Source organism: Torulaspora globosa, chromosome 6 (assembly GCF_014133895.1).
Source record: "Torulaspora globosa chromosome 6, complete sequence".
NCBI lineage: Eukaryota > Fungi > Ascomycota > Saccharomycetes > Saccharomycetales > Saccharomycetaceae > Torulaspora > Torulaspora globosa.
In genome coordinates, this window is record NC_050732.1 from 662,948 (window position 1) to 689,346 (window position 26,399).

Sequence of the window (26,399 nt, forward strand, 5' to 3'; positions counted from 1 at the left end):
GCTGTGTTCCTCCTGCTGCTGCTGCTTCTCGCGCTCGATCTCCTCCACGTACCTGCCGATCTCCTCCGCAGAGAGCGCAGAGATCTTGGCGCCGGGCTCCACCACCGTGATCTCGATGTTCTTGGCTCCCGTCTGCACCACCTCCAGCAGCGCCCGCACGGTCAGCTTGACGCAGTCCTCGACCGCCGCAGGCGGCTCGCTGCGGTCGTAGTTCTTCTCGAGAAACTCCCTCACGGTCTTCGAGTTGCGGCCGATCGTCTGTGCCGCCCACGCGGAGTAGATCCCGCTGGGCTCCGTCTGGTACAATCTCGGCGTCTCGTCCCGCGGATCGAACCCGGCGACCAGCGTCGCCACCCCGAACGGTCTCACGCCGCCGGACTGCGTGTACCGCTGCTGCACCCCGGCCACGTACCGCGTCAGATACTCCACCGTGACGGGGTCCTCCAGAGTGAGCCGGTGGCTCTGGGCCTCGACACGCGCCTTCTCGATCAGGATCCGCGAGTCGGCGTTAAGCCCCGAGAACGACAGCACCACATGCGAGTCGATCTGCGAGATCTTCGACGGCGTGATCCGCGGGTCCTGCAGCTTGAGCGTCGATCTCCGCTCGCATCCCAGCACCACACACCGCTGGCCTTTGATCCCCACCGCGCAGGTACCCCTCTTGACCGCCTCCGCGGCATACTCCACCTGGAAGATGTGACCGTCGGGCGAGAAAATACTCAGTGCTCTGTCGTAGCCGCTCATCTCGCCTGGTTGGGTCGCTGGCCGCTGCTGGGCTCGGTGGCAAAACGCAGCGGCGGGCCTTTTATATCAGTTGGCGGCGCGGGCGCCGCGCACCGCGTACGGGCCGCGGCCAGCGCACACTTAAAGCTTGCTCGCCACCGGTACGGTGTCCCGCAGCAGCAGCAACACCACACTGCACCGATGGACGACCCCGCTGTTGTGGATATAGGGGACGACGAGTGCGCGGAGCGCCAGGAGCGGGCCGGGTTGCGGTCGCTGGTGCGGTTTGCCGGATCGTGCGCCGTGAACCTGGTGCTGCCCTTTGTGAACGGCCTGATGCTCGGGTTCGGCGAGCTGCTGGCGCACGAGCTGGCGTGGAGGAACAACCTGTTTGACCGGGTCAGGAACCGCGGGTACCGCGTGTACCCGCCGCGGCGGGTGCAGGCGGCTCGGGAGAAGACGTTCTTATAGCGTACGTAGCGTATGTAGTAAGCGAGCGTTGCGCTCAGCGGAGGTTGCCCGGTTTCTCGTAGAAGGTCTTGTGGTCGCGGTCGAGGCCGACCGCGAACCGCTTGGCGCTGCCGCAGCGGCAGCGCAGCACGAGCGAGTCGCTGGCGTCGAGCCGGCACTCGACGGTGCGCTGCGGGAGCAGCAGCCGGTGGCAGCGCTTGCACAGCGTCCGCTTGAGCTGCGGCAGCAGCTTGGCGCGGGTGCGTTTCGCGACCAGGTCGAGCGTGCGGGCGTGCGCCCGGGCGAGCGCCTGCTCGCCGTCGTGGCGCGCGAGCGCCAGCGTGTGCCACGCAGACAGCTGGTACAGGTAGTTGAGCCGGCGGAAGTGGTCGTTGCTAGCCATGGGCGCGGGCGTCCGGCGGCTCGGTCGCTGTCGCGGTGCTCCCGTACCGAGTTGTAGGCTTGGCGACCACGCTGAGCTCGGGCCCGTCACGACACACGGCGGGCGACCACGTGTCGAAGCGCAGCAGAGCGAGGATCCCGTAGCGGTGGGTCTGCAGCTGCGGCAGCGCCAGCCGGCGGCCGGCGTACTCCGGTCGCAGCGCCTCCGAGATGAGCGCGAGCTCCAGCAGCGTGACGGCGAGGTCGAGCGCCCACAGCTGCCACGAGCCCTGGCGGTCGCGCTCGTCGATGATGCGCAGATCGACAAACCCGTGCGGCTGTGCGAGGGTCGCGTGGTACGGCAGCAGGTACGCCGTCTGGACAAGCAGCAGCACCTGCAGGTAGCGGAGCGCCTTGAGCACGATGGCGCGCACGACGGGGGAGTCGGTCGGAGTGAAGCTGTCGTGGTGCGGATGCGAGTTGTGTTTCAGGTACGTGGTGGTGAGCGTTGCGAGGAAGTCTGCGAGCGAGACGACGACGGCGGCGAGTACCGCCAGCAGCAGCGAGCCGTCCTTCATGTAGCGCAGATACACGCAGGTGTAGCACACCAGCGTGAGTTGTTCGGCACTGTTCATCTGCCCGCGCAATCGGTGTTCGTTGCGGGGCGGACTCGGGGCTGGTCCTAGAAGGCTGATTTTGTAGTGTATGCGAAAAATGGATCGGGATGTTGGGTGTTGGTCGTGGGAGGTGATGTGGAATTCGGTCGGTGTAGGCTGGGATAAAAGATTGGCGTAGACAGTGGGCAATAGAGGAGTGGTTGGAGGTGGTGAAGCGGTCAAGAGATGCTGAATTGCGGTAGGAGTGCGGCGATTGCCCGCGGAACGGTTCGGAGGGCGCATTGGGCGCCGGTCGGGTACGGTCGCAGATTTTATGCGGGTGGCAGTGAGGGTTCTGGTGAAGTGCCTTCTTCGAAGGTGAAGAGCAAGGAGCCTCTGATGCAGAGAATTAGACATGAGGTGAAGCACTACGTTAATGGGACAAAGTTGTTGGGGTACGAGATCCGAATCTCGACCAAGTTGCTGGTCAAGTTCGTCCAAGGTTATGAGTTGTCGAGGCGGGAGACGAACCAGTTGAAAAGGACGATGGGGGATATATTCCGGTTGGTGCCGTTCTCGGCGTTTCTGATCATCCCGTTTGCGGAGTTGTTGCTGCCAGTGGCGCTCAAGATCTTCCCCAATCTGCTGCCTTCGACGTACGAGTCGGGAACGGACAAACAGAAGAAGCGGAACAAGCTGAATGAGATCCGCAGGAAGACGTCTGATTTCTTGCACGAGACGTTGGAGGAGTCCTCGCTGCTGAGTTACAATGCGATTGACAATACGGAGACGAAGAAGAAGTTTTACCACTTCTTCAAGAAACTGTACTCGCCCAAGGACGGCAAGACGAATGTGTTCACGCACGACGAGATACTGTCGGTGGCGCAGATGTTCAAGAACGACACCGTGCTGGACAACCTGTCGAGGCCGCAGTTGGTGGCGATGGCCAAGTTCATCTCGATCACGCCGTTCGGCAACGACAACATGCTGCGTTACCAGATCCGCCACAAGCTGAAGCAGATCATGGAGGATGACAAGGTGATCGACTACGAGGGCGTGGGCGTTCTGTCGACCGAGGAGCTCTACCAGGCGTGCGTGTCGCGCGGTGTCAAGGCGTACGGTGTCAAGCGGGACGAGCTGGTCGACTACTTGCGGGTGTGGTTGGACTTGAGATTGAGACACAAGGTTCCGTCGGTTCTGTTGGTGCTGAGCTCCACCTTCACCTTTGGCGGCCTCGAGAAGAGACGCGAGGCGGACCGGAAGGTCATCAGCCCGGAAGCCGAGGGGAAAGAGGTGAAAAGCAGGTACGACGAGCTGCTGGATCTGTACTACGACGCCATCTTGCAGGTTTTGAGCTCGATCCCCGACCCGGTGTACAACGTTACAAAGTTGGACGTGTCCGAGGCCAAGGCGGCGCCCTCTGAGACCGAGACGAAGAAGGAACCAGCTGAACAGCCCGCTGAGGCGGCTAGGGAGACCATCGCCCGTGGCGTCGCCGAGGCAGAGGCCGGCGTCGAGCCTTTCAAGAAGCAGGTTCCGCACGTTAGCGAAACCACGACCGCAGAGCAGGAAACCAAGACTGAGAAGAAAGAAGAGGAGGAAGAGGAGCCTCCGAAGACTGACGAGAACGAGTTCAAGCTCAACGTGTTGAAAGAACAGGAAGCACTGATCAAGAAGGAACAGGAAGAGGCGAAAAACAGAACTTCGACGGCCCCCATCTCAGACGATATCACCCTGGATGAAGATGATCAGCCCCGTCCGCCAGTCCCCGCGGATCAAGCGGCTGAGACATCCGTGACCAAGAAGGACTAACATCCCACTGAAATTTTTTTCTTTATATATTCACCACCGAAATGCACAAGCATCAACCCACCAAAAAGCACAAGAATTTATACTATTATACTACGAGTTTGCCAGCGGTGAACGGACATCTTACAATGCATTTTCATCGGATTCATTCTAGGTTTCGCTTCTTGTTAATGCTGACTGCATTACCCGAAGTTTCGATTGTCTAATGCAACACTAATTAAAGTTATCGGATGTACAGAGTCATCGGGACATTGTTGAAAGTTTAAATCGACAGCGATCTACTACATCACTTGACGTTGTCGTCTTGGATACATGCATCTCTGACAGATGTCCATTGACCGTGAGCAAGATGTCGCCAAGTATGCCGAGTTGAAACCCAAGAGCTCGGCCGATGCCCAACTGGCAATGTCAAAAGTGTATACTTCGAGAAGCTGGAACTTGCCCCCGAGAAGCAAGCCGGGAAGGAGGCCGACGTTTAGAAACGGCACTGTGAGCCAGACTAGTACGGACCAACAATCTCGAGCTGAAGGGTCTGAGGAAGAATCATACGACCTGGAAGAGAGAAAGAAGAGACAAAACCGTGATGCCCAACGTGCCTATAGGGAAAGAAGGGCTAATAGGTTGTTGGAACTGGAAGGTGTCGTGGAAACCTTGCAAAATTTAGTGAAAACTTGGCAAAGAAAATATAAAGCTGTGGAATCGGAGTTGAATGAGAGCAAAAGACGGGTGGCAGTAGTCGAGGAAGAGAATGCATCTTTGCAGAAAAAACTGGGGGAGATTTTAGCGTCTGCCCAGTCAACCAACCTCGTTCGTCATGAAGAAGCGGACACTATGCTTTTAGATCCGCTCTTGCAAGGCATGATTCATAACTTCAAGCCGATGAAAGCTGTCGCTTTGAAGAAAAGGAAGCTCTCGGAAAATGCGAGAATTAATGCTCGAGACTCTTCTGATGTGCCCGGAGGACTTGATTTGACACCGGCGTCGGCAAGTTCAGTAGACTGTGGTTTCTGTTCGGGCGACACAGCATGTGTTTGCGAGGAACTCGCCAATGGCAATAGCGAGAGCAATGTGAGCAATAGGTGTACAGAGGATACCGCAACATGCACTAAATGCTCTAACATTGAAGAGTCCTGTATCAAACCTCAGGCATTTAAAGAAGCGATTGTTCAGACGGCCGTTTCTCGTAAGCGATGCATCTCTGCGCCTCAAAGCACCGGCATGCCCGCGTTGTTTGATAAAGCAACTGTCTCGTTACAAACCAGCGTTAGTCTCGGAAGCGCCGAGAGTTTAGCGGCGGATGGCGGCCACTATCCCAATTCCCGCCGCACGGCGTGTGGCTGCAAAGAGAAGTCCCCCGCAGGTACCAAATATGTCCCAATGATAGCAAAGGATTCTGACTTGAAGTTGCTCGGTCTAGACCACGGTGAACAGCCAAATACTATGGATCCCAATTTTGTTCCTGGTTCTTGCACAAAGTGCCAGAGGGACCCACAAAGGAAAGCGTTTTGCCAAGCGATTTTTGGTCCTCCAACAGAGCAGAACTGTGACGGCAAAAAGAGCTCCTGCTGTGGTGAAGGATCCTGCTCGAAAGCAGATCAATAGGACTAATTTAATCTTGTCCGTGCTATTGGAAGGACTGTCTCTTGAATTTTTGCTGAACATATTCTAGAAAGTATAAAATGAAACCTTTAACTACAAATGTATAAATAACTAACTTAGATGATCATGGTAAACAACTGAGCAATCATCTGTAGTCCTCTAGGGATCTCTAGGACCGCGCCGGATCCCTTCGATTTCGAGGAAGAAGATGAGGAAGTAGAAGAGCTAGATGTTGCGCTCGATGTTGCGCTCGATGTAGAGGAGCTTAATGTGGAAGAAGTGGAATCCGTAGATGAAGCATCTGCAGATGAAGAAGAAGTGATCGTTGACGAATCACTTGAACTGTTGTCGATGCTATCGATGCCATCGGAGTCACACTGTTGTTGAGTTGTAAACCCTGTTCCCATTGGAGCACCGGCACCGCTCTTGAAGAAAGCCGATGCAGCACTTGGCATTTCGGGCAAGGTGTTATTAGCCTCCCAGACACCTGCTTGGTAATCGGGACAAGTGGAATGGTTGTTGGAAGTGGAGTAGCCACCAGAACCTGTTGGATCTGGATGTTGGCTGTACTGGTTCTTCAAATTGTTGAAATCGTCAAGTTTTGTAACTTCAGTTGGGCTGTCGATTTGGACAAGGCCGTAATTGTTAGTTTCATTGGAGTATTCATAAACCAGCCCCCCGGAAAAGACACTGGACATTTGAGTGGAGTAGATGGAACCGATTTCCTGGAAAGGTCTGGAACCACTCACCTGGTTACAACCAAATTCACTTAGAAAGATTGGTATGGAGTAGCCGTTGTACAGCTTCATCTTTTGGCTGTATCCGGAGGTCTGGAAAGATGATTGGCCGCACCACGAGTAATCATTGACACCGAACATATCAATTCTCGCGTCAGAGTCATTGCCACAGTTAAAATATTCAGCAGCTAGCAATCTGTTGGATTCAATGTCGGCGGCGGAATATCCGACTGGGATCTCTCTATAGTTTCTGGCCCTGATGTACTTTTTCAAATCTCTAACGACAGCCTTGACATAAGTCGCGGTGAAAGTGTTGTTCGCCATATTGATAACCTCATTACCGGCGAAGAAACCTAGCAAATTATCGTATTGAGCAAAAACATCGACCGTGGCAAAGATGCTTTGCAAATAATCAGCATTGTACGAACAAGCTGGGTCGTAACGAGAGATTGAGGCTTCTGGAGTGTTGACATCCAAAATCAGATAAATACCAGCATCTTGCAACATTTGCATACATTCCGCATGATCCAAACTGTTGTCCACGGTGTAAACTCTGATCGTATTGATACCTAAATCTTGGAACACAGGAATATCTCTCTTACAGGTCTCCACATCAGCAAGAGGATCGGTCAAATTCGAAGATCCGCCTGGCTGGTAATCCACACCTCGAATATAGAATCTGTCGCCGGTCTTGCTGTTGAAAAATGCATTACCGGTGATATTGATCGTAGCGATCTCAGAGCTGTTACCATTTTGGCCATAGACTAAGGCTGCCAAAAGCGAAAGAAAGAGTATGGCAAACGAGACCATATCGGATAGATAGCAAACTGATCCTGCGATAGGTTTTACCGGAAATCAAATCAATTAAATGAATTAATGCAAATGAAAGATCCTATTGTTAACCATACTACTTATCTTTTTTTTCCATTTTTTTTCACCACTATTTACACAACAATGAATGAAATGTGGAAATCGATGTTGACCACCAAAACATAAAACTGGTCAACAGAGAGCAAATCATCTAACAACAAGCCCTTGGTCCAACATTGAGTCGTCCTGGTCACCAAGTAAGTCTGATTCGTTGTTATCCTGTTGATCACCCAACTCTTGCTGTCTATTTTGCCATTGTCTGTGTCGAAGTTCTCGAAACTTTGCGGTTTGCGAGTCGTTGATGGCTAGTCCCTTCTTAAGCTGGAAAAGTTGCCTGCACATCGGACATAGTCCTCTGGACGTAGTTGTATCTAGCCACTTGTAGATGCAATGCACATGGAAATTGTGATTGCATTCTCCAACCACCAGCGGACATCCGTCTCCGGGGAATTTACAGCCAGGGCAAGTTGCATTGTAACTAGCTCTGCAGATACCACACACATCATCGTCTCCATCGTCATCAGCAATCGGTTCGATGTTATCGTCCTGATTGTCCTTCGGTATATGCCATGTCCACGCAAAAACGCTGTGTACCTTATTTACCGTCACCTTCATGTTACAGAAGCTTCGCAACCAACTACAGACCCAGAGACACTTCTACAACGTCAAAAAGGGCCTTTGTTGACCGTTGAACAGCCAGTTTTAGCGTAAATCCTTTACTTTTGTGGTTTTGTGGAGTTCAAAAATAAATGCTTCCAACCAGAGTCGAACTGATGATCTCCACATTACTAGTGTGGCGCCTTACCAACTTGGCCATAGAAGCTGTTATTTTGTGATGAATTTTCCTTTCTAGATTTAATACAGGCATCAGTTCTAGCTAAACCATACACGATAAGGCGTCAGCAACAGGATTGATAACAAAGTGGATCAACCAATCAAGAGAATCATACAATCGCATCTGATGATCATACGATCCATTAACGAAGAATCAAGGCCCAATAAGATTGGTCAATGGTGATCTAACAACTATGAAACGATTATGTGCAACATAATCTAACGTTGAAATTAGAAAGTTCAGGTGGAATACAGATAGGCTAATCGAATGGTAGAATTGAGCCGTATAAATAAGAGGCCAGTCAGCTTAGATCCAAGTTGTGCTTCGATATTTAGCTTGGGGTTAGAAAATAAGGAAGCAGTAATAGATTCATTTCTCATCTTGACAACTTTGGTTAAGAGGTTGCTCAAGATACACATTCTGATCTATTAAGTTAATCTGGTAATACCGTCCCATACTACAACATCTGGTAGAGCCGAAATGACCCAAACGGACGTTGGAGTCCTGGATATTGATCTTCTGCGATCTCAAGTAAAAGATACCCTTGGCCTAGAACTTGGTTACACTGATGAAAGAGAACGTTTCGCTTATAACTTCTGCGGAACTGCCCTAATAGGGCCCAAGCCAGGTATGTGGAGGGGCCGCTTCGATCAGAATCTTGAGAGCCTTTATTCATATACTGCGACCCAAAGGTTGGACTAGCTGATGTTGACGAAGCATGAGTGGAAGTTTTTGAAGCTCTGCCGGTTGTAGCAGAGCATGCATCGCAGCAAAATGCGCCGGAAGCTGAACAACTGTTGCACCCGCTCGAATCAGCCAGACGTGCGTCTGCAATCACTCCATCAGTAATAGCCCACCTTGCAAAGATACGCAAAGCGCTGCTGGACCTGTGTAGAGATCCACAAGCTGTCCTGCAGGACGCACGACTGCGTGGATCCAAAATTTCAACGTTCTGGCTCCGAATTGAGGGTGATCTTACGGACGAGAAGGAAGCGGAGACTGCACCGCAAGTCGTGGAAGACCACGAGGAAGGCCGCCACGAAGGCGGCCAAGAAGAACGCGTGCTCGCATCCGGGCCGTTGGGGAGGGAAGACCTCGCACTCGTGCAGCCACTCATGCTAATCCACAAGCTACATCGGCTCAACTGATGCTTGCATCAGATCTAGATACAACAAAGAAAGAGGACGAGAAAGCATAATGAGTTCGTAATAATTTAATAGAGTATAGCTCTCAGCAGTTATCGAGGGTCTCCAAATAATATTTTTCCTCATGGCAATACTGGGGACAGAGATGTCAGCTCGGCGAAAATGTGAATATCCATATATTACGGTGCGGGAAGAATTCTAGAGATGTTAGAAATACAGTTCGCTTTTGATCCTCCTGTTGTTTACAATAAACCAGAAGCGTCAGCCATGTCTCCTAGCGTCTCAAACAACAGGTGAGTTTTTACTCAATAAATAATCATTAATATTATTCGCGGCGCCACAATTTAGTGACGCCGAAGCGAAGTCCAACGACAGTCCGCTAAAAGCGATAAATACGGGAGCTCTTCAAACATCATAAGATCGTGGAGCCAACCAGCATCTTACCATGGTTCAAGCCTATATTCACGATAACAACTACGAGACAGATTTCAGAGAGGCACACGATAGTGGCGTTCCCGTGACATTGGAGCAACTAAGTAAGCTCGGTGTCTTCTACAAGTATCTCGAAACGCAAGAAGCCGTCGATGCCCTCGCCGAGGAGAGAAATTACAAGAACAGAGATATCGTAAACATCAGCCGCGCCACATTTCCTGACGAGCAAAGTCTTCTCAATAAGTTAAGCATTTTTTTCACAGAACACCTCCACGAGGATGAAGAGATCAGATATTGTTTGGACGGTGAGGGATATTTCGATGTAAGAGACCCGATATCGAACGACTGGATCCGTATCAAATTCGAACCCAACGATCTCATCATCGTACCAGCAGGGATCTACCATAGGTTCACGCTCACGAGCAAGAACTATGTTAAAGCATTGAGATTATTCCAGGACGAGCCAAAATGGCTGGCGATCAACAAACCAGAGGGTGACAGCAGCACAGCATACCAGAACTACGTTCAATGGGTCGCAAGTCGTCAATAATCTCGTATTTATATAGTTTAGGCAGTATTGAAGAGTGTCGTGCTTGGTGACGTCTGGATCTTATACGGTTGAAGCTCGAGAGCTCTTATTGCGAGGTCCCATCACTACAAGAGGGCACTCGGTCTGCCATTAAGTGCCGTTAGTTAGCTGATGCATCATGGGGGATGGGACTGGTATTGACCCCATTGAAAACAGTCCCGTCGGAGATACGCTTTCCTCGTATCTACCGAGAGTGGATCAATTCTATATACCTGAATGGCTAACGGTGCAATTCATAGCGAATAACCTGATCAGCTTCACGCCACTGTTTTCTTATGGGTCGACAATCATAAGTATAGAGCGATCCAAAACTGCCCTGGGATTTTCGATTGATATTTGCGCAACAATGCTGATAGCAAGTATTCTCAGAGTTTCTTATTACCTGATAACACCATATGAGATCACTCTACTTAGGCAGTCGCTGGTCATGATATTTATTCAATTGATACTGTTGAAGACTACGCTAACATACAGGCCGGAAGAGTACAAATACCATAATTTGCATGATGTGGAATCACTTTCGCAACTGTTACATGATGTGTGGTTTGAATATTTTGCCTGTGCTAGGCCTCCAATATTTAGCGATGACTGGAAATTGATGTTGAAGTCACTGTCTTTGAAGAACATGGTTGGGTTCATCAATAAAATTCTGTTGGTCTTCCTATACAAGTTTTTGAAATTCTTCGATCCCAGCTACAAAAGGTTCGGATCGTTTTGGCAATGGGACGACAATCGGAAGTTCTGGAGATTTCTGATTTTTTTTGCAGCTTTCCAGTTGCTCTTGACCTTTTTAATCTCGAAGGTGTTTAACTGGGCGACTTTGACAGATTGGATGGGTTCTGCTGTTGGAACTCTGGGTTTGTTGGTTGAATCGCTGCTACCATTACCACAAATAGCGATTCTTTATAAGCTGAAATCTGTGCAGGGCTTCAAGTTGATTCTGCTTGTCAGCTGGCTTTGTGGTGATACTCTAAAGATTAGTTACTTGATCTACGGCGCCAAGAATATATCGATGATATTCTTAACATTTGCACTTTTCCAGATGAGTCTGGATTTTTACATTGGTGGGCAGTACATATACTATCGATTCTACTACCATTCGTTGAGAAACGAAGGTTCGATGCCGGCCGATAACGATACCAACAGCGAATTCGCTAGGGAGTCATTCGAATTACAAGATTTCAACATCAAGACATTAGATCAGTACAACAAAAATACCCCTCCACCAGATCAACATACTAAAGGCAGGGCGTACACACTAACGGTATAAGTTATTTTTGCATTTACAACTTGATATGATCTTTAAAATTCCTCTATAGACTTTGTACAAGCTCGCTCTATATAATTGGTATGCACTCATCCGGCCTGTGAGACCTGACCAATTCGCTGTCTTTCCAAAGCATCCATATGCTTTCTTCGAATCATTCCTTTCTTCGCATAGGCTCTTAGCTTGGCTTGAAACTGAGAGGGAGCATCCGCCGCTGATTGATCGCATTTCAGATCTTGGGACTTCCGGTTATTTGAAGTACACACGATTTTCAACCTTTGCATTATCGCTTCTCGCTCGTTGGGCTTGGTGGCAGTTTCCTTTACGATTGTCTGATCCCTTAGAGACTGCAATTTTTCATCTAGCAGCTCGTTGTACAGCTTTTTCAAATCACTCTTAATCTCAATGTCTCTGAATTTACACATTGTTCTCCAGGTTTGAACATCTTTTGCGTGGAAAAAGCTTGGGTTCCTGTATTTCCTTGGGTCTTGGTAATAATCCTCATAAAGCTTTGATGAAATCATGTGGCATGTCTTCACATCCAAAACATTATTCTCTACTCTGGCGAAAGCAGGTAGATGAACACTATCAGGGTGACTTTTGTAGAAATGATCGACCCTGACTTCGAATCCTATCATAGAATCCAGTTGCGACGTCGATAATTCTTCGTTGTACTTTTGTATCGCATCAATTTGCTCTAGTATCTCCTCTTGAGTCTTGTTTTTTGTAACCAATGGCATGTCAGCGTAGTTTGATGGCAAAGCCAGTGCCATTACCTTCATTACAGGAAAGTTGAATTGCTGCCCATTGGCTCTCGTCTTGGTGACCTCTTTGGTTTTCATCATTATCTTGCACATTTTCCAGTCCTTAACGTTGTGCGACTTCAGCTTATCTTCAATATAAGTGAGGATGTTTTTCAACAGTATTATGGACATCTTGAACTCGGCATCGGCGACTTGGGAGGCAATCTTACGTTCTTTTCTTTGATAAGACGTGATAAAGCTCTCATCGCCATAAATTTGCCTAAAGGTTTCGTTACGCCGTTCCAGAGCGCGCCAAAATGCCGAGTCATGACTAGAATGGATGATGTAATCGATCTCATCCAAGGGCAGGTACTGGAATCCAAACATCCTGGAAATGTTATGATAAGCAACAAATATCCCATCCATCTTACCAATCCTGGCCTGCAGCGAGTACTTCAACAGTGTGCTCCTTATCAACTCAAAAAATTCACGCTCCAGGGACTCAAACTCACCATAAACCTTGTCAATTTCATAACCGGTATGATTGTTATTTTTTTCGACATATGACAAATCATGTCGAACAGCTGCTACCGCCCTAGTTTTCAAATCAAAGACACCAGTGCCAGGCAGATTATCATCGTATGCATCCAACTGTGACCTTAGAACGAACTCATCAATTTTTGAGTAGTGATATGATTCCTCCTGCTGTGGTGTTTTCTCTGTGAGAAATTCCTCCAATGAATGTCCCAAAACAGAGAGAATAATCTCCCTGTCCAAACTTCGGTCAGAGTCTATTGACCTGACCTTCCTGTTCAATTTCCGCAATATTATGGTCGCAGGAAACTGGGCTCCTTGAGTAAACCGACAGTTCTTCTGCGGAAAGTGCTTTGATATGGGAGAGTTGACTATATTCAGCGGTCGGAAATTGGACAAAAGAAAATGCAAATGCGACAGCGCCGAAGTCATTGAACTGGTGGACGAAACATACTTTCTCTCAAACTTCCGAGCTAGCTCCAGCAGTCTTTGATCCTTGTAAGGTGTCACGAATCCGTTGGAGTCTTGCTTGGACTCGAGATAGTCGGGCGTTATCTTTTCCAGGCTGGAATCGAAATTATATACGCCAGTCCTCGAGTCCCTCAAGGAATGTAGCGTAACAGGTTGATACAGAACCCTATTGAGTCCACTAACCAGTCGAGCGGGCTTTACCTCGGGAGCCACTTTGGCATTACTGTCATTCACCAATGATCCATCGCCATTGATAGTCACGTGCCTAGATCGCTTAGATGACAGACTGAATGCTGTTTCTTTGTATTTCTTCCGTTTCTTGCTTAGTCGAGCACCCTGTATCGATGGCGGTATCTTGAGATGTTCCGCCAGTGCGTTCTCCTTCTTGCGCTTTGCCTCGATAGCAACTTGGCTTTGCGATACTGCCTTCTCTATAATCTCGCTGGAGTAGCTCAACGCATCTGCAAGCTCAGTTTGAAGATCAGCAGTGCCTTTCCGCAGCCCATCTGCGTCCGTCGGCTTAAAAAGATTGCTCTTCGGCCGTTCAGTTGTTGATAACTCACATTTCCGGTAAACGTACTTCAGCCGACCCAAACTGTGGTGGGCACCACCTCTATAGCATGCGTACATCACCGGGCTGGAGCCTATTGCCGTCTCTTGCGCGATGGTTAATCGTTAAAGGCCTACAGGCCTACTGGTCTAGCAATTATCAGGTTTTAAAAACAAATCATCTTGCACGAACAAACACCCAGACTAAAACCTAAGACAGACAGTAACTTTAACGCAACTTTGAGTCTCGAGGGTCCTCGGCGATCAATTGGGCGACGGTTCCGGCAGCCTAGGCTTCGAATCCACTGGTTATTAGGATTTTGTCCCTCCTGGAGCACTTATTTAGGGTTCCTGATGGTCAGTGGATCAACATCGAATGCGGCGCGAAGCTCCTGTTCTTTAGCAGTAAGTACCATTCCTTACGCAAGCTACACTGGCTCGTAGACTTATTCAATGCCCAAAGAACACATTTGACGTAACCTCCGCCGATCAATTCTCAGCCGTGCGACTGCCGAGGCGGGATACCACCAACAGCAACCACGACCCCCCCGGTATTCCATCAAGGCTTCCTCAACGATCGCCACAGCCGATCGTGGTATCGTGTGGCAGCGCCAGCATCCACTTTCGTTCCACTTAACCCTTATCAATCGGCATGATCAAGAGCTACCCGGAAGAGTAAGAGCGCCGACCCCCTTGAACAGCCTTGCTTGCACGTCTTGACGGTTGTTCGACGCTCGAGGAACCAGACCAGCGGTCGTTCAGTATTTAAGTCAGTGTCTTGCTGATGACCGGCTAGGGAATATGATATTAGAAGCTGAATTGTATAAGAAAAGTTAGATGTCATTACAAAGAACAATTGCAGGTCGCCGCTTGTTGCCAATTGGCAGGTTTGTTAGGAACTATTCAGATGTTAGAGATGCAGCTACAGCTATCCAAGGTGGAAAGATTTTGAGGACAAAATTTGACAACGATTCTACGACAGTGACTTTTATCACTAAGGATTCACCCAAGCATGAACCGTTCACCGTCACCTTCAATAACCTGTTTTTGCGTGATTCATCGAAATCACCCAAATCTGTGGACCTAAAATCCGGCCAAAAGCTATTCACCACTGGATATTTAGCTTCAAACCCGTCTTCTACGGTTCCGACGAAGGTCGAGGTCTCACCGGACTCCCAGAGCGTTTTAATCGATTGGAAGGATGGAGACTCGTATAAATATTCGCTTGAGTTCATTTACAAGTTTAAAGGTTCAACCTTTGTCACAGATGCACTGAGGAACTCGATTTCGAAGCATAAGCCTGTGCTGTGGGATAGAAAGACACTCAAGGGCAACATTGCTGACTTGAACTCGGTCAATTACGAAGGTTTCATGAACGAGGAGCAAAAGCTGTATAAGGCGCTCACCATCTTGCAGAAGTACGGTCTTACTTTCATCAATGATGTGCCTAAGGGCGATCACGACGCTGTGAGGAAAATATGCGAAAGGATAGGGCCCATAAGAAACACAATATATGGCGAGACGTTTGATGTCAAGAGCGATGTTACTACCACTTCTAACATTGCCTACTCGAACTTCTCCCTTCCGCTTCACATGGACCTTCTGTATCTGGAGAATGTGCCTGGCTTTCAGCTGCTGCACAGCATCAACAACTCTCCAGCCGAGAGTGGGGGCGCAAACATATTCGTCGATGCCTTTAGCGCTGCGAGACACGTACGGGAGCAGGATGCTGAGGGCTACGAGGCAATGCAACACGTCCCAGTCAACTACCAATACGTGAGGGACGGGAACTGCTTCTACCAGTCAAGGCCAATGATCGAACAGTACGACAGTAACGAGTCCAACACGTTGATGAGCAACTATGAGTATTTGATCAAGCGTGTGTACTACTCACCACCATTCCAGGCGCCATTCACTCTCGGCATATACGAGAAGACTCCAGATACAAACACATCGCCTGCCAAGCTGACGGAGAGGTTCCTGTTTAGGGACTTTGTGCATGGTCTTGGCGTCTTTGACCAGTTCATCAACAGGCCAGAGAACCAGTTCAAGCTCAAGTTGCCGGAGAACACCTGCGTGATCTTCAACAACACTCGAATCCTGCATGCTAGGACAGCGTTTAAGAGCACAGACAGATGGCTAAAGGGCTGCTACTTGGATAGAGACTCCTTCAGCAGCAAGCTGAAGTATCTAGAACAGAAATATATATAGCCGCCGACGATTTTTAATGAAGTTATCAGACAGTTATGACTCTACAGGACAACAGCGAGCGATGCCCAGGACGCTGAGCGAGTATATGGAATGTTGCAGCACCAAGAGCGATCTTTCCGACGCTTTGAAGCCCAATCCTCGCAATATTCGTTTCACTTCCGCCAACACGAGCCTTGCAGACACATTGAGGACGATAATCTCCCTCACAAGGCACTCGATTGAGCAACATCAGCAGCCAATCAGTATCATTCAAGATTTCGGAACGACGCTGTGCTTCCCAGATATCAACGACTCCAGCTCAACCGCCGGTAAGATCGCTATTCTGCTTTCGTTGGCCCGCACTATTCAGTCCACCCTGAGCACTGGCCAGACAAGGACTATCCGGGATGTTTACTACTCTAATGTCGAGCTCTATGGCAGTCAGCGGAAGGTCGAGTACTGGCTCTCCAGCATCACCAGAAACCTGCGTCTGGAATCGAGAGATTGCCTTCATATCCTGCCCGCACAGAAAGGCCTATGCTACACTCCATGCGATATCCGGATTCAAACTGCGGGCAAAGAAACTGTGATCGCGGCTCACACGTCCTCAATGGTGCCTTACATTGCTCGGGGCTCGAGCGTGCAGATACTACCACCTGCGGATCAGGATCTAAAACTGAGGTTGGTTGTTCTGGAGAAAGAAGCGGTCTACCATACGGTAGTCAAGACTTGTCCACCTCCAAACACCATCTTCGTTACTGGCAAAGGCTACCCCGATTTTTTAAGTCGACTATTCCTTCAGCTGCTGGAACGCAACGATTGTATAGCGGACTGGAGGCTGTACACCGATGCTGATCCGCATGGGATCGACATTGCCTTGAAGTACATGCAAAATGAGGACCACAAACAGTACATGTGCAAGAGCCTCGTTTACAAGGGTGCTCTGCTCACCAAGTTGCTCAAGAGAAGAAATGTGCAATTCCTTCAGTTGAATCACAGGGACATCTCCTTAGCAATCGGTTTGATCAAGCGGCTTTCACAGCCGTCGAGCCACCCGTCTAACATTGGCTGTCTGAGGGTTCAGCTACAAAGGCAGATGTTTTTTCTGAAGAAAGCTGAGATGAATTCAATGGCCATAGACGAGTACGTTCTTTAGCTGGCTTTAGTTGAAATATGGCGCGAGAACGCGAACTACCATTTTTGCCCGAGGTGTTCAAAGTTGAAAGAGTTCGACCGTATTGATTCATCAACATTATAATTGAGATCGAGACAATCCAATTAGCTCATACGGGAAGTGACTGAGATATGTATTCAATTCAGACTTTTTGTCAGCTGGCGATTGCCAGTTTCATTCTGCTGTGGTCGGGTCAAGTTTCAGCTTCCACGTCTAATTACGCTCCAATTGCGATCAATCTACCGGCTTTTAGCAAGGAATGTTTTTACTACGACTTGATTTCTCATGACGATTCCTTAGTGGTCAGCTATCAGGTTCTCACCGGTGGAAATTTCGAGATCGATTTCGAAATCACTGCACCGGATGGATCCCAAATTGTCAGTGAGAAGCAAAAGAAATACTCTGATTTCCTGTTGAAGTCGTTTGGTTTGGGCCAATACTCCTTCTGCTTCAGTAACACTTATGGAACTGCATTGAAGAAGGTGGAGATTGTGCTCGAGCTGGAAAAGGGAGCACTGGGTGACGAAGCATCGTCACCAAAGGATGCGGTCGCTAACAACGCCATCGAAGAGATCGATAGAAGTCTGACCAAGATAAGTAAAACGATGAACTATCTGAGAGCCAGGGAATGGAGAAACATGTCGACCGTGGAGTCCACTTACTCGAGGTTGACATGGCTATCTCTGCTAATTATGGGCATCATGGTCGGAATCAGCGTTGTGCAGGCCGGAATCATACAGATTTTCTTCAAAAGTCGCTCTAGAAACTACGTTTGATTGCCTTGTAGAGCCTTAGGGACCATTGCGTCCGTAGAGGAGTGCATACATCTACATATTGTACGTCAATCAAATATTCGCTGCCGCTAGCAGAAATGTTAATAAAAATGAGATCTTGAAACTGGGTCTTTCCCAAACTAGCGTGTTGAAGTCGATAGTCTCACGGCCGGTCTTGACGATGTATCTGGCAAAGATAGATCCTGTCATGTCCTTGTCAATCATGCCTCGATTCTGCAGCCATTGGATGCAAAGAAAGCCCACGGCTGTTACATAGACAAGCAACGTGGAGATCTTGCCGACAACAACCCCGAGCACCAGACCGAAGATCGATCCGATACAGAGCTGTCGGTAGTCAAGCTTGCCACCAAATCTTGATCTTGGCTTGACTGGCGTCTCTGTGGCACGTTCAGTTAGGGATGCCACAGCAGCCGTTGGGTTCCCGTTAGCATCGACCACAGCATCATTGTAAATAATGCTACCGAATTTGTAAAGCCAAGGAGCTGCAATACCTACAGAAGTTGCTATGGTCAGACCTGTCGCCCTGGCTGTCAACTTAGGGGACAGAAAGAAACTTCGAGACGCAGTAGAGCTCAATCTTTTGCCAACTGTGTTCCTGATGCCATTGAATAGCATACGGTGAGCAGTAAAAGGTCTCATAATGCCGGCAGATCCTTGCTTTCTATGAGTTCTTTTCTGTTAGTCGGTTTGGCAATTTCCCTTGAATTAGGTTGCAATCTACGGGCAATAGTTGTATAAATACAATACAGATCAGTTGATCTGACACTTGATATGCTTTATGTCATGACTTGTAATATAAAAATATCAGAGCTTGTATATGGTAGATGCGAGGGTGAATAAGATGGTACTCTTGCTTCGCATCCTTGGGGTATCGAGACGGCAAAGTGTTTATTGGATTGGGTTTAGCTGCGCCAAACTATGATCTGCGCTCTGGCCTTCAAGGTTAAAATCACTGTTTCGTGGGACTCTTTCGGAGTCATTATTGCTCTCACCTATCTTAAGCTTTCTCACATACTCTTCTAATTTTTGCCAGTTTTCTTCTCTCTGAACTTTACGTTTATGGGTCTCCTTGACGCTGGATAGATAAAGCGAGTTACAGTTCTCGTAAAGGACAGGGTTTGTCTCCAAGAAGATCTTGAGGGCCTTGAATGCCATTGCGTGTATGGCTCTATTCCACGAACCGGAGTTGATAGCCTGCTCAACGAGCATGTAGGGATCCGATGTTCCGTCATCGCCGTTAACACCATCGAGCTCTAGTTGAGAAGTTAGCTCGTATAAAGCTGGGAAAATGATAGGAAGAATAACCTCCGCGTTCTCGATGCATAGATTTAGGAAATATTCGTTATTCCAATAACTTAGTACTTTTTCAGCCACTTGGAAATGAGGTGATGAGATGCATTTGGCTAGCTGAACAAACAGAGGTACTTCCACTTTTATGAATTCTAATGGTTCGATAACCTCAAAGATATCTTCGATCTCGTTCAAAAACATGATTTCTTTCGTCGAGTTGATCTTGGGCCAATAACGGAGTAAACCCATAGTCACTTCTTCTGTAAGCAGCGGCTCCTTCTCCAGAAATTGGACGATACAATATGCTAGCTGTGGGTGATACAACGATAGGCAGCGAACTTTATGCAATGGAATTAGCACTCTAACCAGGAAAACCTTGTGTTCCTCCTTTAAGGGTAATGCGAATCCGTTTATGATTGATCCGAGGATCTCTAGGAGTTCTGCCACACCGTTAAACCGTTCAGTCTCGTAGACGAACTGTAGAAAAATGTTATTGATGGAACGACGGATGAAACTTCTCAGGCTCAAGAACTTGCCATATATCCTATGCAGTGTTGTCTTCAAGCAATCTCTCTCCCTAACATCTTCGCTATCAAAAAGTTCCAGAAGCTTCAATATGAAATCTTGATCGATGTATTGTTTCGCGATCTGATGATTGAAATCCGGACTCTCAACGAACCTCAGGAAAAACTCGTAAACCAATTGCATATGGGGCCAGGCCAGCTCGTTAACGGGCTCATCCTCGTCGGGGTCATAAATATCTCCGATGGGATTCACTGGTGGTGGGATGGGTCTGAATAAATTAATCTTGAACATCGCAACAACATGCGAGTACATCTCATGAGTGTAAGTGAATCTGTTGGTCACTATGAATTCGATAAGCTCCTGCAAAGTGATCCGTTTAATTTCTTTACCCTGTATATCGAAGCTGGGATCATTGAAATCAAACATTGTATTGCACTGATCTACTTTCGCAATAAACAACGGGATCGTTTCTTCCGGCGACACGTCATCGAAGCTGGCAAGTTTTGTCAACTGTGCGTATCTCGAGGGCTCAAACCTTGAAGATGAATGGCGCTGTGGGATCTTTATCATATCTAGTTCTGTATCAGCATTCAGTTTCGTTGGAGTAGGCAGTTTCTCAAAAGAGTGCGATAACCTGGGTATATCTATCCCGGATGGAGAGATGGGGCTACCGTGGGGCGAACTATCGCTCTGTGTATTAGCTGAAACGGACGTCGAGCTACGTGTAGCCACGGAATAATCCTGAGCCGATTCAACATTGATCCCTAGATTTGGCGAAGTCGGTGGCACCGCAGCCGCAGCCCCAATCAGTGTAGGCTGCGATCTACTGTGTGGGTGATCGTCCACGCGTTGCAGCGAGTCTAAAGACGACCCGTCCTTAGTCACCATCACCGCCGGCGTGCCTGCCGCATTATTTGCCATGCCTGATCCGCTATCGCTTCTGTTCTGATCCGTTGCCACATATCCTGCAGTCGGCGTCGCGTTTCTCACGCTCTTTGCGCTTTCGCCATGACTGCCACTGCTACTCCTGGATTTCGACGATGAAGAAATCTTACCGCTCTTTCCCGAAGACCCGCTGTGGTGTTTGCTCGCCCCAGAAGGAGCACTACCATTTCTCCCCTTCTCTAACGAGCTCCTGCTGCTTCCACCCCCGTTCCCGGAAGACGATCCTATCGTGCTTCCGCCCGCGACTGCCGCGGTCCCGCTCTTCTTATGATCTACAGCACCCTCCTTCTCTTTTTCCTTCCTCTTCCCATTAGCTGATGAAGAGCTACTAGCTTTCTTCATCAGCTTCTGCTTAAAGCCACGCATCATCTTTCCGGCCTCTTGGATGCAACCACACTTCTAAACCGATCCTCACGCTCCAAAAAAGTCCAATCGAATTAATCTCCCAAAACCTGACAAGCCAATTTAACCGTCTTAAGCTCAGGACCGCCTCAAATGTCCTCGACCGCTAGCAACCTCCAATCTTCATCGATATAAACATTGGTCCCCGTCTTCTTATGTGGGAAACTAGACGTTTTTATCAGAAAGGGGTTGTTTGCTTAAGGAGCCGGGTAACAGAACTTTTTTTTCACTATATAAGCAGCTTAAGTATCGAAGGCGACTTGAATCTCTCGCCGCAATTCCTCTTATTCTAACAGGCTTAGGTAGCTGGGAGCTCAGTACAGTACTTAGTAACTCTATGATGAAACGCCGAACATGGGAGAGCCATTTCGCGGGCTCCATGCGGTTGAGATGAAGCTCGGCTGCTTAAAGCAGTTACACACCCTACAACGATGCGACATGATTGCCATAGACCACCTCTTATTTATCTCCAGTGGGAGTAAAGCGGGATGGTCAATGGAGCCGAGGATCGAAGATATGATGAAAAAATGGTCAGTTTCCAAGCTGCAGAGTCACAACCGTGATTGAGACAACAAGATTATACCATTTCAGAACCGCTACACTGATTATTCTCTTCGATTTCCAGGCAAAGTATGTCACGTCTTGGAGGGCACTTGCACGCGCCTTCTTGCGCCTTCTCTAGCCCAGAATTCGTCTCTGTAAATTTCCCAGCCTTCTCTGACCTCTGCACTGAACGATCTTGGGTTCAGTACCAGTTTCACGTCTACAGCGCCGATTCGTGGCTGCGATCGTACCGTGACGCTGGTCCAAAAGGTGACCAGAGCATTCGAGTCGCTCAGCCTGCAAACACCAGTGAGCACTGAGATGTTGAGACGTGCAACGTTCCTACTGGTGAATCTCACAAAATCGGTGAATCTTTCGTTCCAGGTCGAATGCACTTTCACCAGTTTGAGATTGAACTGACGAATACCCTTGTTTGTAGAGGTGAAGAACTTCCTTGGGATGACAATCGTTCGTCTATACTCCCCTCCAAGATGGAACAATGCCACGGTGACGCCGATGAACAGTAGCACAAACTGCAAGGCATACCTGTGTAGACCTTTCACGGATTCGCCGGTAAAGTACAGCTCGTAAAACGCAAACCCGGCGACCCCCATCAGACACGATAAGAAGATAGTAAACTGCCACCTCAGTACTTTCTGTTTATGCGCTTGATTTCGCAGGTCATCCTCTAAGATCAGCAGATTCCGAAAGATCTTGGACGCAGAAGATATATCGTTGGAGCTCTTCACGTTTCTGCCACTCGACGTGCGACTGTTGGATCTCTTCCTCTCCACCATACCTGTACCACCGTTCGCATATGAGCTTCTGCTTGTGGAAGTCCGAGGCCCATCCAACGCCTCGCCAGTCTCCAGCTTCATACTCGGTACTTCCGTCTCCGTCATTGCTGCCACTCGCTGCCTGGTTCCATCACTGGTGATCTCAGAAATCATTAGCTGATGTAGCTTTTGGAACTTCTCAGTTACTTGATGATGATCGGTCAAGGAAACAAACGAGTGTTTAACGAGTCCTACAAAGAACGTCTTGAAAATACAACGTCACTGGGATTTAGGAATCCGGCCTACTCATATCCGTAGGGTTCTTGAGGGAAGCAAGTCGTTGTGAGTCTCTTTCTACTGTCCAAAGTCAGTTGGGACGTCCGGGAAGAGTGGCTTCACGACAACAGTTACATACATCATATTCTTGCTGCCATTGAGCTGGCAAGCCCCTGCTACACATCTTGCTATACCGAATATTCTATGGTCGGCTCGTTAATTCTTGGTTACGGCCAATTGCAGACCCTGGTCAAGTGTGTGATTCCCTGCAGCCAATGGAGACGTACTAAGAAGCACATCTGGCATTGATACCATGCCTCGAGCCCACCTTTGCTATGCCTATGAGGGAGGCCAGCGAACTGTTACCTCACAGAGCGATAATCCATTACTGAAATTTGGCAACATATCTTTCGACAAGGAGCTGGAAGGTTATTGATGGAACTGACAGCCGAATTTTAAGGCCTGCTGCTGTGTCAGAATGCTGGACTACATGGAATCAGTCTCCCGAGCATTCGAACAGAGCACCGGCTGGAGCCGTGATAACAGCTATGCCAACATAACAGCGACTTCCAAGGCCCTGCTGGACTTTAAGATCCCAACAGCGTTCGAGTTTCAAGTATCCAATGCTACTACCCCCTACACGTTCAATACCACGAGAGTCTCTACGAGGAATATCTTCAATGGCTCGTTGACTTATCTATACAGTGATGCCGATAATTTAAAGGATATGGTTCGAGGCTCTGGAGCTGTCAGTTTGCAACAAGTGACGGAAACATACAGATATTTCCAGCCATTTTACAACCACAAGTCGGCGCCGTCAAATGGTGATAGACTCGTACGGAAATCTCTCTACTATGGGAGGATGTACTATCCAACCTCCAATTTGGAGGCAATGATGATAAAAAGGCTCACACCGTATACACAGGTGAAACTGAAGTGTCTGAGTACCTTCAATGAGTTTAACATACTGACTTGTCACTGGCAGCGCGATACAGGTAGAAACTGCCAGGAATTGATATTCTCTACCAATGACTTGCTGTGTGGCTATAGATTTTTACACAATTTCCTTGGGACTCCCTCCAAAATGAAGACGTCATTGTACAACAATTCTTCTCTATCTCTGGGCACTGAACTGTGGTTGGGGCTTATTACATTGAGTCCCGGTTGTTCGACGACTTTGCGATACTGTACACACGCACCGAACACTGGAAGACCACTGACTTTGACTTTGTCGTGGAACCCATTCTTCGGCAACCTCTCTTCGTCGTATTCGGCTAAGACGAGTACAAGCACAACGTTTTGTGCCAAGTACGATTTCAATCTGTATTCGATAGATTCCAACTTATCATTTGGTGTTGAGGTTTGGAGGCGTGGTAGTACGAATCAACAGCATGAACCGCCCACCTCACAATCGATCAACAAAACCGATAATTTAATGTACCACCATCTGCTACCGACGCTGTCCCAAAGTTCATCGCACGGGCATGGACAGACAAAGATGGAGCATGAGCAGCAATTGCTGCAAGATTTAACCACCGCATTCTCTACTTCCTTGAAGAGGATAGACAGGGAAAAATTCGAGATAGAGAATTTTCAGAATGACTATAGCTGTGCCAACTTCACCAGCGTTTGGAAGCTTTCGACTTCTCTGCGTGATAAAAACCTGAAAGTTCTTTGGGAAGGCAAGTTTAAGGGTTTTCTGGTATCGGCGGGTGGTGAGTTCTTCAAATCAAGCCCATTATTAGATAATCGGTCCAGAACTCCTCTATATCCGGCCAGATTTGGCGTTCAATTACAGTACTCTACGTAAAGTCCGAGGAACTATTGCCTGTGTTTTCTACCTTTAGATTCTTCCTCATGCTCATTGAGTTTAACTCTCAATTTCTCGGCCAGATCCTTATCGTCATATGCATCCAGCTGGTACCAAAGATTGTAGCCTGATAATCGTGTGCCGATCTCCATTATAGTAGTCATTGCCTTTCGTACCTTTTCTGCTGGGTCAACACTGTTTAGGAGGATACGAGCAAATTTGGGATGAATACCTGTAAATTTCACTGTCATTGGGCTATATAAGGGCGTCGGGCAACCTCTCTCAGAGTAAACATCATAATTTTTCGCTAATTCTTCTTTCTCCTCTTCAGACTTCAAACTTTTCGACAGCTCCCTTATCCTCTTCGATCGATGTCGCTTTATATCTGCATCATTATGAACAATAATCCATGACAAAAGAAAACTACCATCATCTTCAACAAACTCTATGATTGCATTCTTCGGCAGTAGGTACCTGGGGGTAGTGTACTCCGTGTATTCTAGGATAATCTGGGCTCCGTGAACGTATTTCTGCTGGAAAGCAGTCAAGTGCATTGATTTCTCATCCGAATTGTTTCCAGCCTGTTGAATCGAATTATCACCCTTTTTTCTTCTCGAGTTTGCTTCTTTCTTGATGGCCGTCCCCTCACTGTGCTTAAATTCCCCTTTGACGGTCGGCTTAATATCCTCCTCATCTGCGCGCTCCTTCTCAGGATCTTTGCTTAATATCGTAGCCGCTTCATCTTTGTTGGACGATCTGTCTTCAACATTACTAGCGCTTGGATGCGCGTCCTTCCGCTCCGTTTGTTGTACAGCTTGCGGCGGTGGGGTCCATCCAGGCGGAGGAGGCATATTCTTGGCGATTTCGATGAATTTCTTGAACTCCTCAACCTGTTCCAAAGTAGCATCACCGTTAGCCACAATACCCATCAAAGTATTAAGCTTACGGTCTTTTTGGGCCATCAGATTCAGGTTCGCAATCATTTTAGGGTTCGTTACTGACTGTGAACTGGGCGCCGGGGACCTCCTGGTCGAAGAATTGGATACTATAGATCCTGCTCGCTTCAGGTTTTGGTGCTCGTTCTGTTTCTTAACGTCATTTTTCCGTCGCTGCTTGACGACTTCTTGTTCCACTCTGCCCTTCGCCTTGTTCTCCTTCCGCAATTGGAGTAGCTTTTCCCTTTCCTGCTTCTTCTTCTGCTGCATTTCTTTCTTCATCTCGGCAAGCCTCTGCTTCTCCTCCTTGACTTTCCTTCTTGCCTCCTCTCTCTCTTTCTTCCTCATATCCTGCTCATCGTGCCACTTCTTTTCCATCTCTTCATCCTTCAGGATGAAAAGTCTAACGGGAAACGTGTGAGGCCCTCCCAACATGGTGCAATCGCATAGCTTCTGCATCTTATCTCGCATCTGGATTGTCGCGGCCTGGGCTGGTGCTTCCGTCGCACCGGCCGAATCCTTTACCGGTTTGGCTGCCTTGGTGAAGTAAAGCTCGAACATTTCCCCGCGAACCCATGTTTTTCTGGAGTTCACCAGTGAATAGTACAACACCGCTGAATCCTTGACACTCAATGGGTGCGTTAGCGTTGAGCTATATTCTGGCACTCCTAAGCTACTCGGAACACCACCAACCATCTCAAAGGGTCGACTATTTCCCACCGGCCCATGTGAATGTTCTAAATACCCATCAGACCCAGATATCTCGCCATTCTCACTATCAGTCGAATTCCGCTTTCTCCTCTTGATCCTCCGACCAAATGCTTTTGGCGAGCTAGACTTCGGCTCTGTCTCTCCCTCATCTTCTGCCTTAATCCTCGAACGAAGTACAGCGGGCATTCAGTTTCTCAACTCTACCAACCACTCCCCAGATATCTCAAGTAGTGTTGAAGTTCGCTTCTGAAGCATCTAATGTTGCCAAGACCTCCAGCAAGCTGCCTTTCGATACACG

At 48.3% G+C, this 26,399-nt stretch overlaps 19 protein-coding genes and 1 non-coding gene across 20 annotated transcripts; 9 read left to right on the forward strand and 11 right to left on the reverse strand.

Annotated features, from left to right (window-relative positions):
- Nucleotides 1-534: 534 nt before the first annotated feature.
- Nucleotides 535-1,194, forward strand: MIM1 (Mim1p; the record flags this gene model as incomplete). Its single annotated transcript, XM_037284799.1, has 1 exon — nucleotides 535-1,194. One exon carries the CDS (start codon nucleotides 535-537, stop codon nucleotides 1,192-1,194), a length of 660 nt encoding a protein of 219 aa, XP_037140695.1.
- Nucleotides 1,195-1,228: 34 nt separating this feature from the next.
- Nucleotides 1,229-1,576, reverse strand: RPR2 (ribonuclease P protein subunit RPR2; the record flags this gene model as incomplete). Its single annotated transcript, XM_037284800.1, has 1 exon — nucleotides 1,229-1,576. The coding sequence occupies one exon, from the start codon at nucleotides 1,574-1,576 to the stop codon at nucleotides 1,229-1,231; it is 348 nt and encodes a 115-aa protein (XP_037140696.1).
- VLD1 (Vld1p) lies at nucleotides 1,569-2,189 on the reverse strand (the record flags this gene model as incomplete). The annotated part of the gene is made up of 1 exon (XM_037284801.1): nucleotides 1,569-2,189. The coding sequence occupies one exon, from the start codon at nucleotides 2,187-2,189 to the stop codon at nucleotides 1,569-1,571; it is 621 nt and encodes a 206-aa protein (XP_037140697.1).
- Nucleotides 2,190-2,396: 207 nt separating this feature from the next.
- Nucleotides 2,397-3,962, forward strand: MDM38 (ribosome-binding protein MDM38; the record flags this gene model as incomplete). The annotated part of the gene is made up of 1 exon (XM_037284802.1): nucleotides 2,397-3,962. One exon carries the CDS (start codon nucleotides 2,397-2,399, stop codon nucleotides 3,960-3,962), a length of 1,566 nt encoding a protein of 521 aa, XP_037140698.1.
- Nucleotides 3,963-4,286: 324 nt separating this feature from the next.
- On the forward strand, nucleotides 4,287-5,561 carry HG536_0F03500 (uncharacterized protein; the record flags this gene model as incomplete). The annotated part of the gene is made up of 1 exon (XM_037284803.1): nucleotides 4,287-5,561. The coding sequence occupies one exon, from the start codon at nucleotides 4,287-4,289 to the stop codon at nucleotides 5,559-5,561; it is 1,275 nt and encodes a 424-aa protein (XP_037140699.1).
- A 113-nt stretch (nucleotides 5,562-5,674) lies between these two features.
- Nucleotides 5,675-7,105, reverse strand: GAS5 (1,3-beta-glucanosyltransferase; the record flags this gene model as incomplete). Its single annotated transcript, XM_037284804.1, has 1 exon — nucleotides 5,675-7,105. One exon carries the CDS (start codon nucleotides 7,103-7,105, stop codon nucleotides 5,675-5,677), a length of 1,431 nt encoding a protein of 476 aa, XP_037140700.1.
- Nucleotides 7,106-7,312: 207 nt separating this feature from the next.
- On the reverse strand, nucleotides 7,313-7,780 carry APC11 (anaphase promoting complex subunit 11; the record flags this gene model as incomplete). Its single annotated transcript, XM_037284805.1, has 1 exon — nucleotides 7,313-7,780. One exon carries the CDS (start codon nucleotides 7,778-7,780, stop codon nucleotides 7,313-7,315), a length of 468 nt encoding a protein of 155 aa, XP_037140701.1.
- A 135-nt stretch (nucleotides 7,781-7,915) lies between these two features.
- Nucleotides 7,916-7,988, reverse strand: HG536_0Ftrna6T. The gene has a single exon. It is a non-coding gene; the product is annotated as a tRNA-Thr (tRNA).
- A 469-nt stretch (nucleotides 7,989-8,457) lies between these two features.
- On the reverse strand, nucleotides 8,458-9,117 carry HG536_0F03530 (uncharacterized protein; the record flags this gene model as incomplete). Its single annotated transcript, XM_037284806.1, has 1 exon — nucleotides 8,458-9,117. The coding sequence occupies one exon, from the start codon at nucleotides 9,115-9,117 to the stop codon at nucleotides 8,458-8,460; it is 660 nt and encodes a 219-aa protein (XP_037140702.1).
- A 473-nt stretch (nucleotides 9,118-9,590) lies between these two features.
- Nucleotides 9,591-10,127, forward strand: ADI1 (acireductone dioxygenase (Ni2+-requiring); the record flags this gene model as incomplete). The annotated part of the gene is made up of 1 exon (XM_037284807.1): nucleotides 9,591-10,127. One exon carries the CDS (start codon nucleotides 9,591-9,593, stop codon nucleotides 10,125-10,127), a length of 537 nt encoding a protein of 178 aa, XP_037140703.1.
- A 157-nt stretch (nucleotides 10,128-10,284) lies between these two features.
- Nucleotides 10,285-11,436, forward strand: ANY1 (Any1p; the record flags this gene model as incomplete). The annotated part of the gene is made up of 1 exon (XM_037284808.1): nucleotides 10,285-11,436. One exon carries the CDS (start codon nucleotides 10,285-10,287, stop codon nucleotides 11,434-11,436), a length of 1,152 nt encoding a protein of 383 aa, XP_037140704.1.
- An 86-nt stretch (nucleotides 11,437-11,522) lies between these two features.
- PET127 (Pet127p) lies at nucleotides 11,523-13,811 on the reverse strand (the record flags this gene model as incomplete). Its single annotated transcript, XM_037284809.1, has 1 exon — nucleotides 11,523-13,811. One exon carries the CDS (start codon nucleotides 13,809-13,811, stop codon nucleotides 11,523-11,525), a length of 2,289 nt encoding a protein of 762 aa, XP_037140705.1.
- A 756-nt stretch (nucleotides 13,812-14,567) lies between these two features.
- Nucleotides 14,568-15,941, forward strand: AIM17 (Aim17p; the record flags this gene model as incomplete). Its single annotated transcript, XM_037284810.1, has 1 exon — nucleotides 14,568-15,941. The coding sequence occupies one exon, from the start codon at nucleotides 14,568-14,570 to the stop codon at nucleotides 15,939-15,941; it is 1,374 nt and encodes a 457-aa protein (XP_037140706.1).
- Nucleotides 15,942-15,957: 16 nt separating this feature from the next.
- Nucleotides 15,958-17,076, forward strand: SPO11 (DNA topoisomerase (ATP-hydrolyzing); the record flags this gene model as incomplete). Its single annotated transcript, XM_037284811.1, has 1 exon — nucleotides 15,958-17,076. The coding sequence occupies one exon, from the start codon at nucleotides 15,958-15,960 to the stop codon at nucleotides 17,074-17,076; it is 1,119 nt and encodes a 372-aa protein (XP_037140707.1).
- Nucleotides 17,077-17,225: 149 nt separating this feature from the next.
- HG536_0F03590 (emp24/gp25L/p24 family protein) lies at nucleotides 17,226-17,870 on the forward strand (the record flags this gene model as incomplete). Its single annotated transcript, XM_037284812.1, has 1 exon — nucleotides 17,226-17,870. The coding sequence occupies one exon, from the start codon at nucleotides 17,226-17,228 to the stop codon at nucleotides 17,868-17,870; it is 645 nt and encodes a 214-aa protein (XP_037140708.1).
- A 69-nt stretch (nucleotides 17,871-17,939) lies between these two features.
- FUN14 (Fun14p) lies at nucleotides 17,940-18,527 on the reverse strand (the record flags this gene model as incomplete). Its single annotated transcript, XM_037284813.1, has 1 exon — nucleotides 17,940-18,527. One exon carries the CDS (start codon nucleotides 18,525-18,527, stop codon nucleotides 17,940-17,942), a length of 588 nt encoding a protein of 195 aa, XP_037140709.1.
- Nucleotides 18,528-18,776: 249 nt separating this feature from the next.
- Nucleotides 18,777-21,017, reverse strand: RTS1 (protein phosphatase 2A regulatory subunit RTS1; the record flags this gene model as incomplete). Its single annotated transcript, XM_037284814.1, has 1 exon — nucleotides 18,777-21,017. The coding sequence occupies one exon, from the start codon at nucleotides 21,015-21,017 to the stop codon at nucleotides 18,777-18,779; it is 2,241 nt and encodes a 746-aa protein (XP_037140710.1).
- A 668-nt stretch (nucleotides 21,018-21,685) lies between these two features.
- Nucleotides 21,686-22,543, reverse strand: SPO7 (Nem1-Spo7 phosphatase regulatory subunit SPO7; the record flags this gene model as incomplete). Its single annotated transcript, XM_037284815.1, has 1 exon — nucleotides 21,686-22,543. The coding sequence occupies one exon, from the start codon at nucleotides 22,541-22,543 to the stop codon at nucleotides 21,686-21,688; it is 858 nt and encodes a 285-aa protein (XP_037140711.1).
- Nucleotides 22,544-23,123: 580 nt separating this feature from the next.
- Nucleotides 23,124-24,455, forward strand: MDM10 (Mdm10p; the record flags this gene model as incomplete). Its single annotated transcript, XM_037284816.1, has 1 exon — nucleotides 23,124-24,455. One exon carries the CDS (start codon nucleotides 23,124-23,126, stop codon nucleotides 24,453-24,455), a length of 1,332 nt encoding a protein of 443 aa, XP_037140712.1.
- An 11-nt stretch (nucleotides 24,456-24,466) lies between these two features.
- On the reverse strand, nucleotides 24,467-26,287 carry SWC3 (Swc3p; the record flags this gene model as incomplete). Its single annotated transcript, XM_037284817.1, has 1 exon — nucleotides 24,467-26,287. The coding sequence occupies one exon, from the start codon at nucleotides 26,285-26,287 to the stop codon at nucleotides 24,467-24,469; it is 1,821 nt and encodes a 606-aa protein (XP_037140713.1).
- Nucleotides 26,288-26,399: the final 112 nt, after the last annotated feature.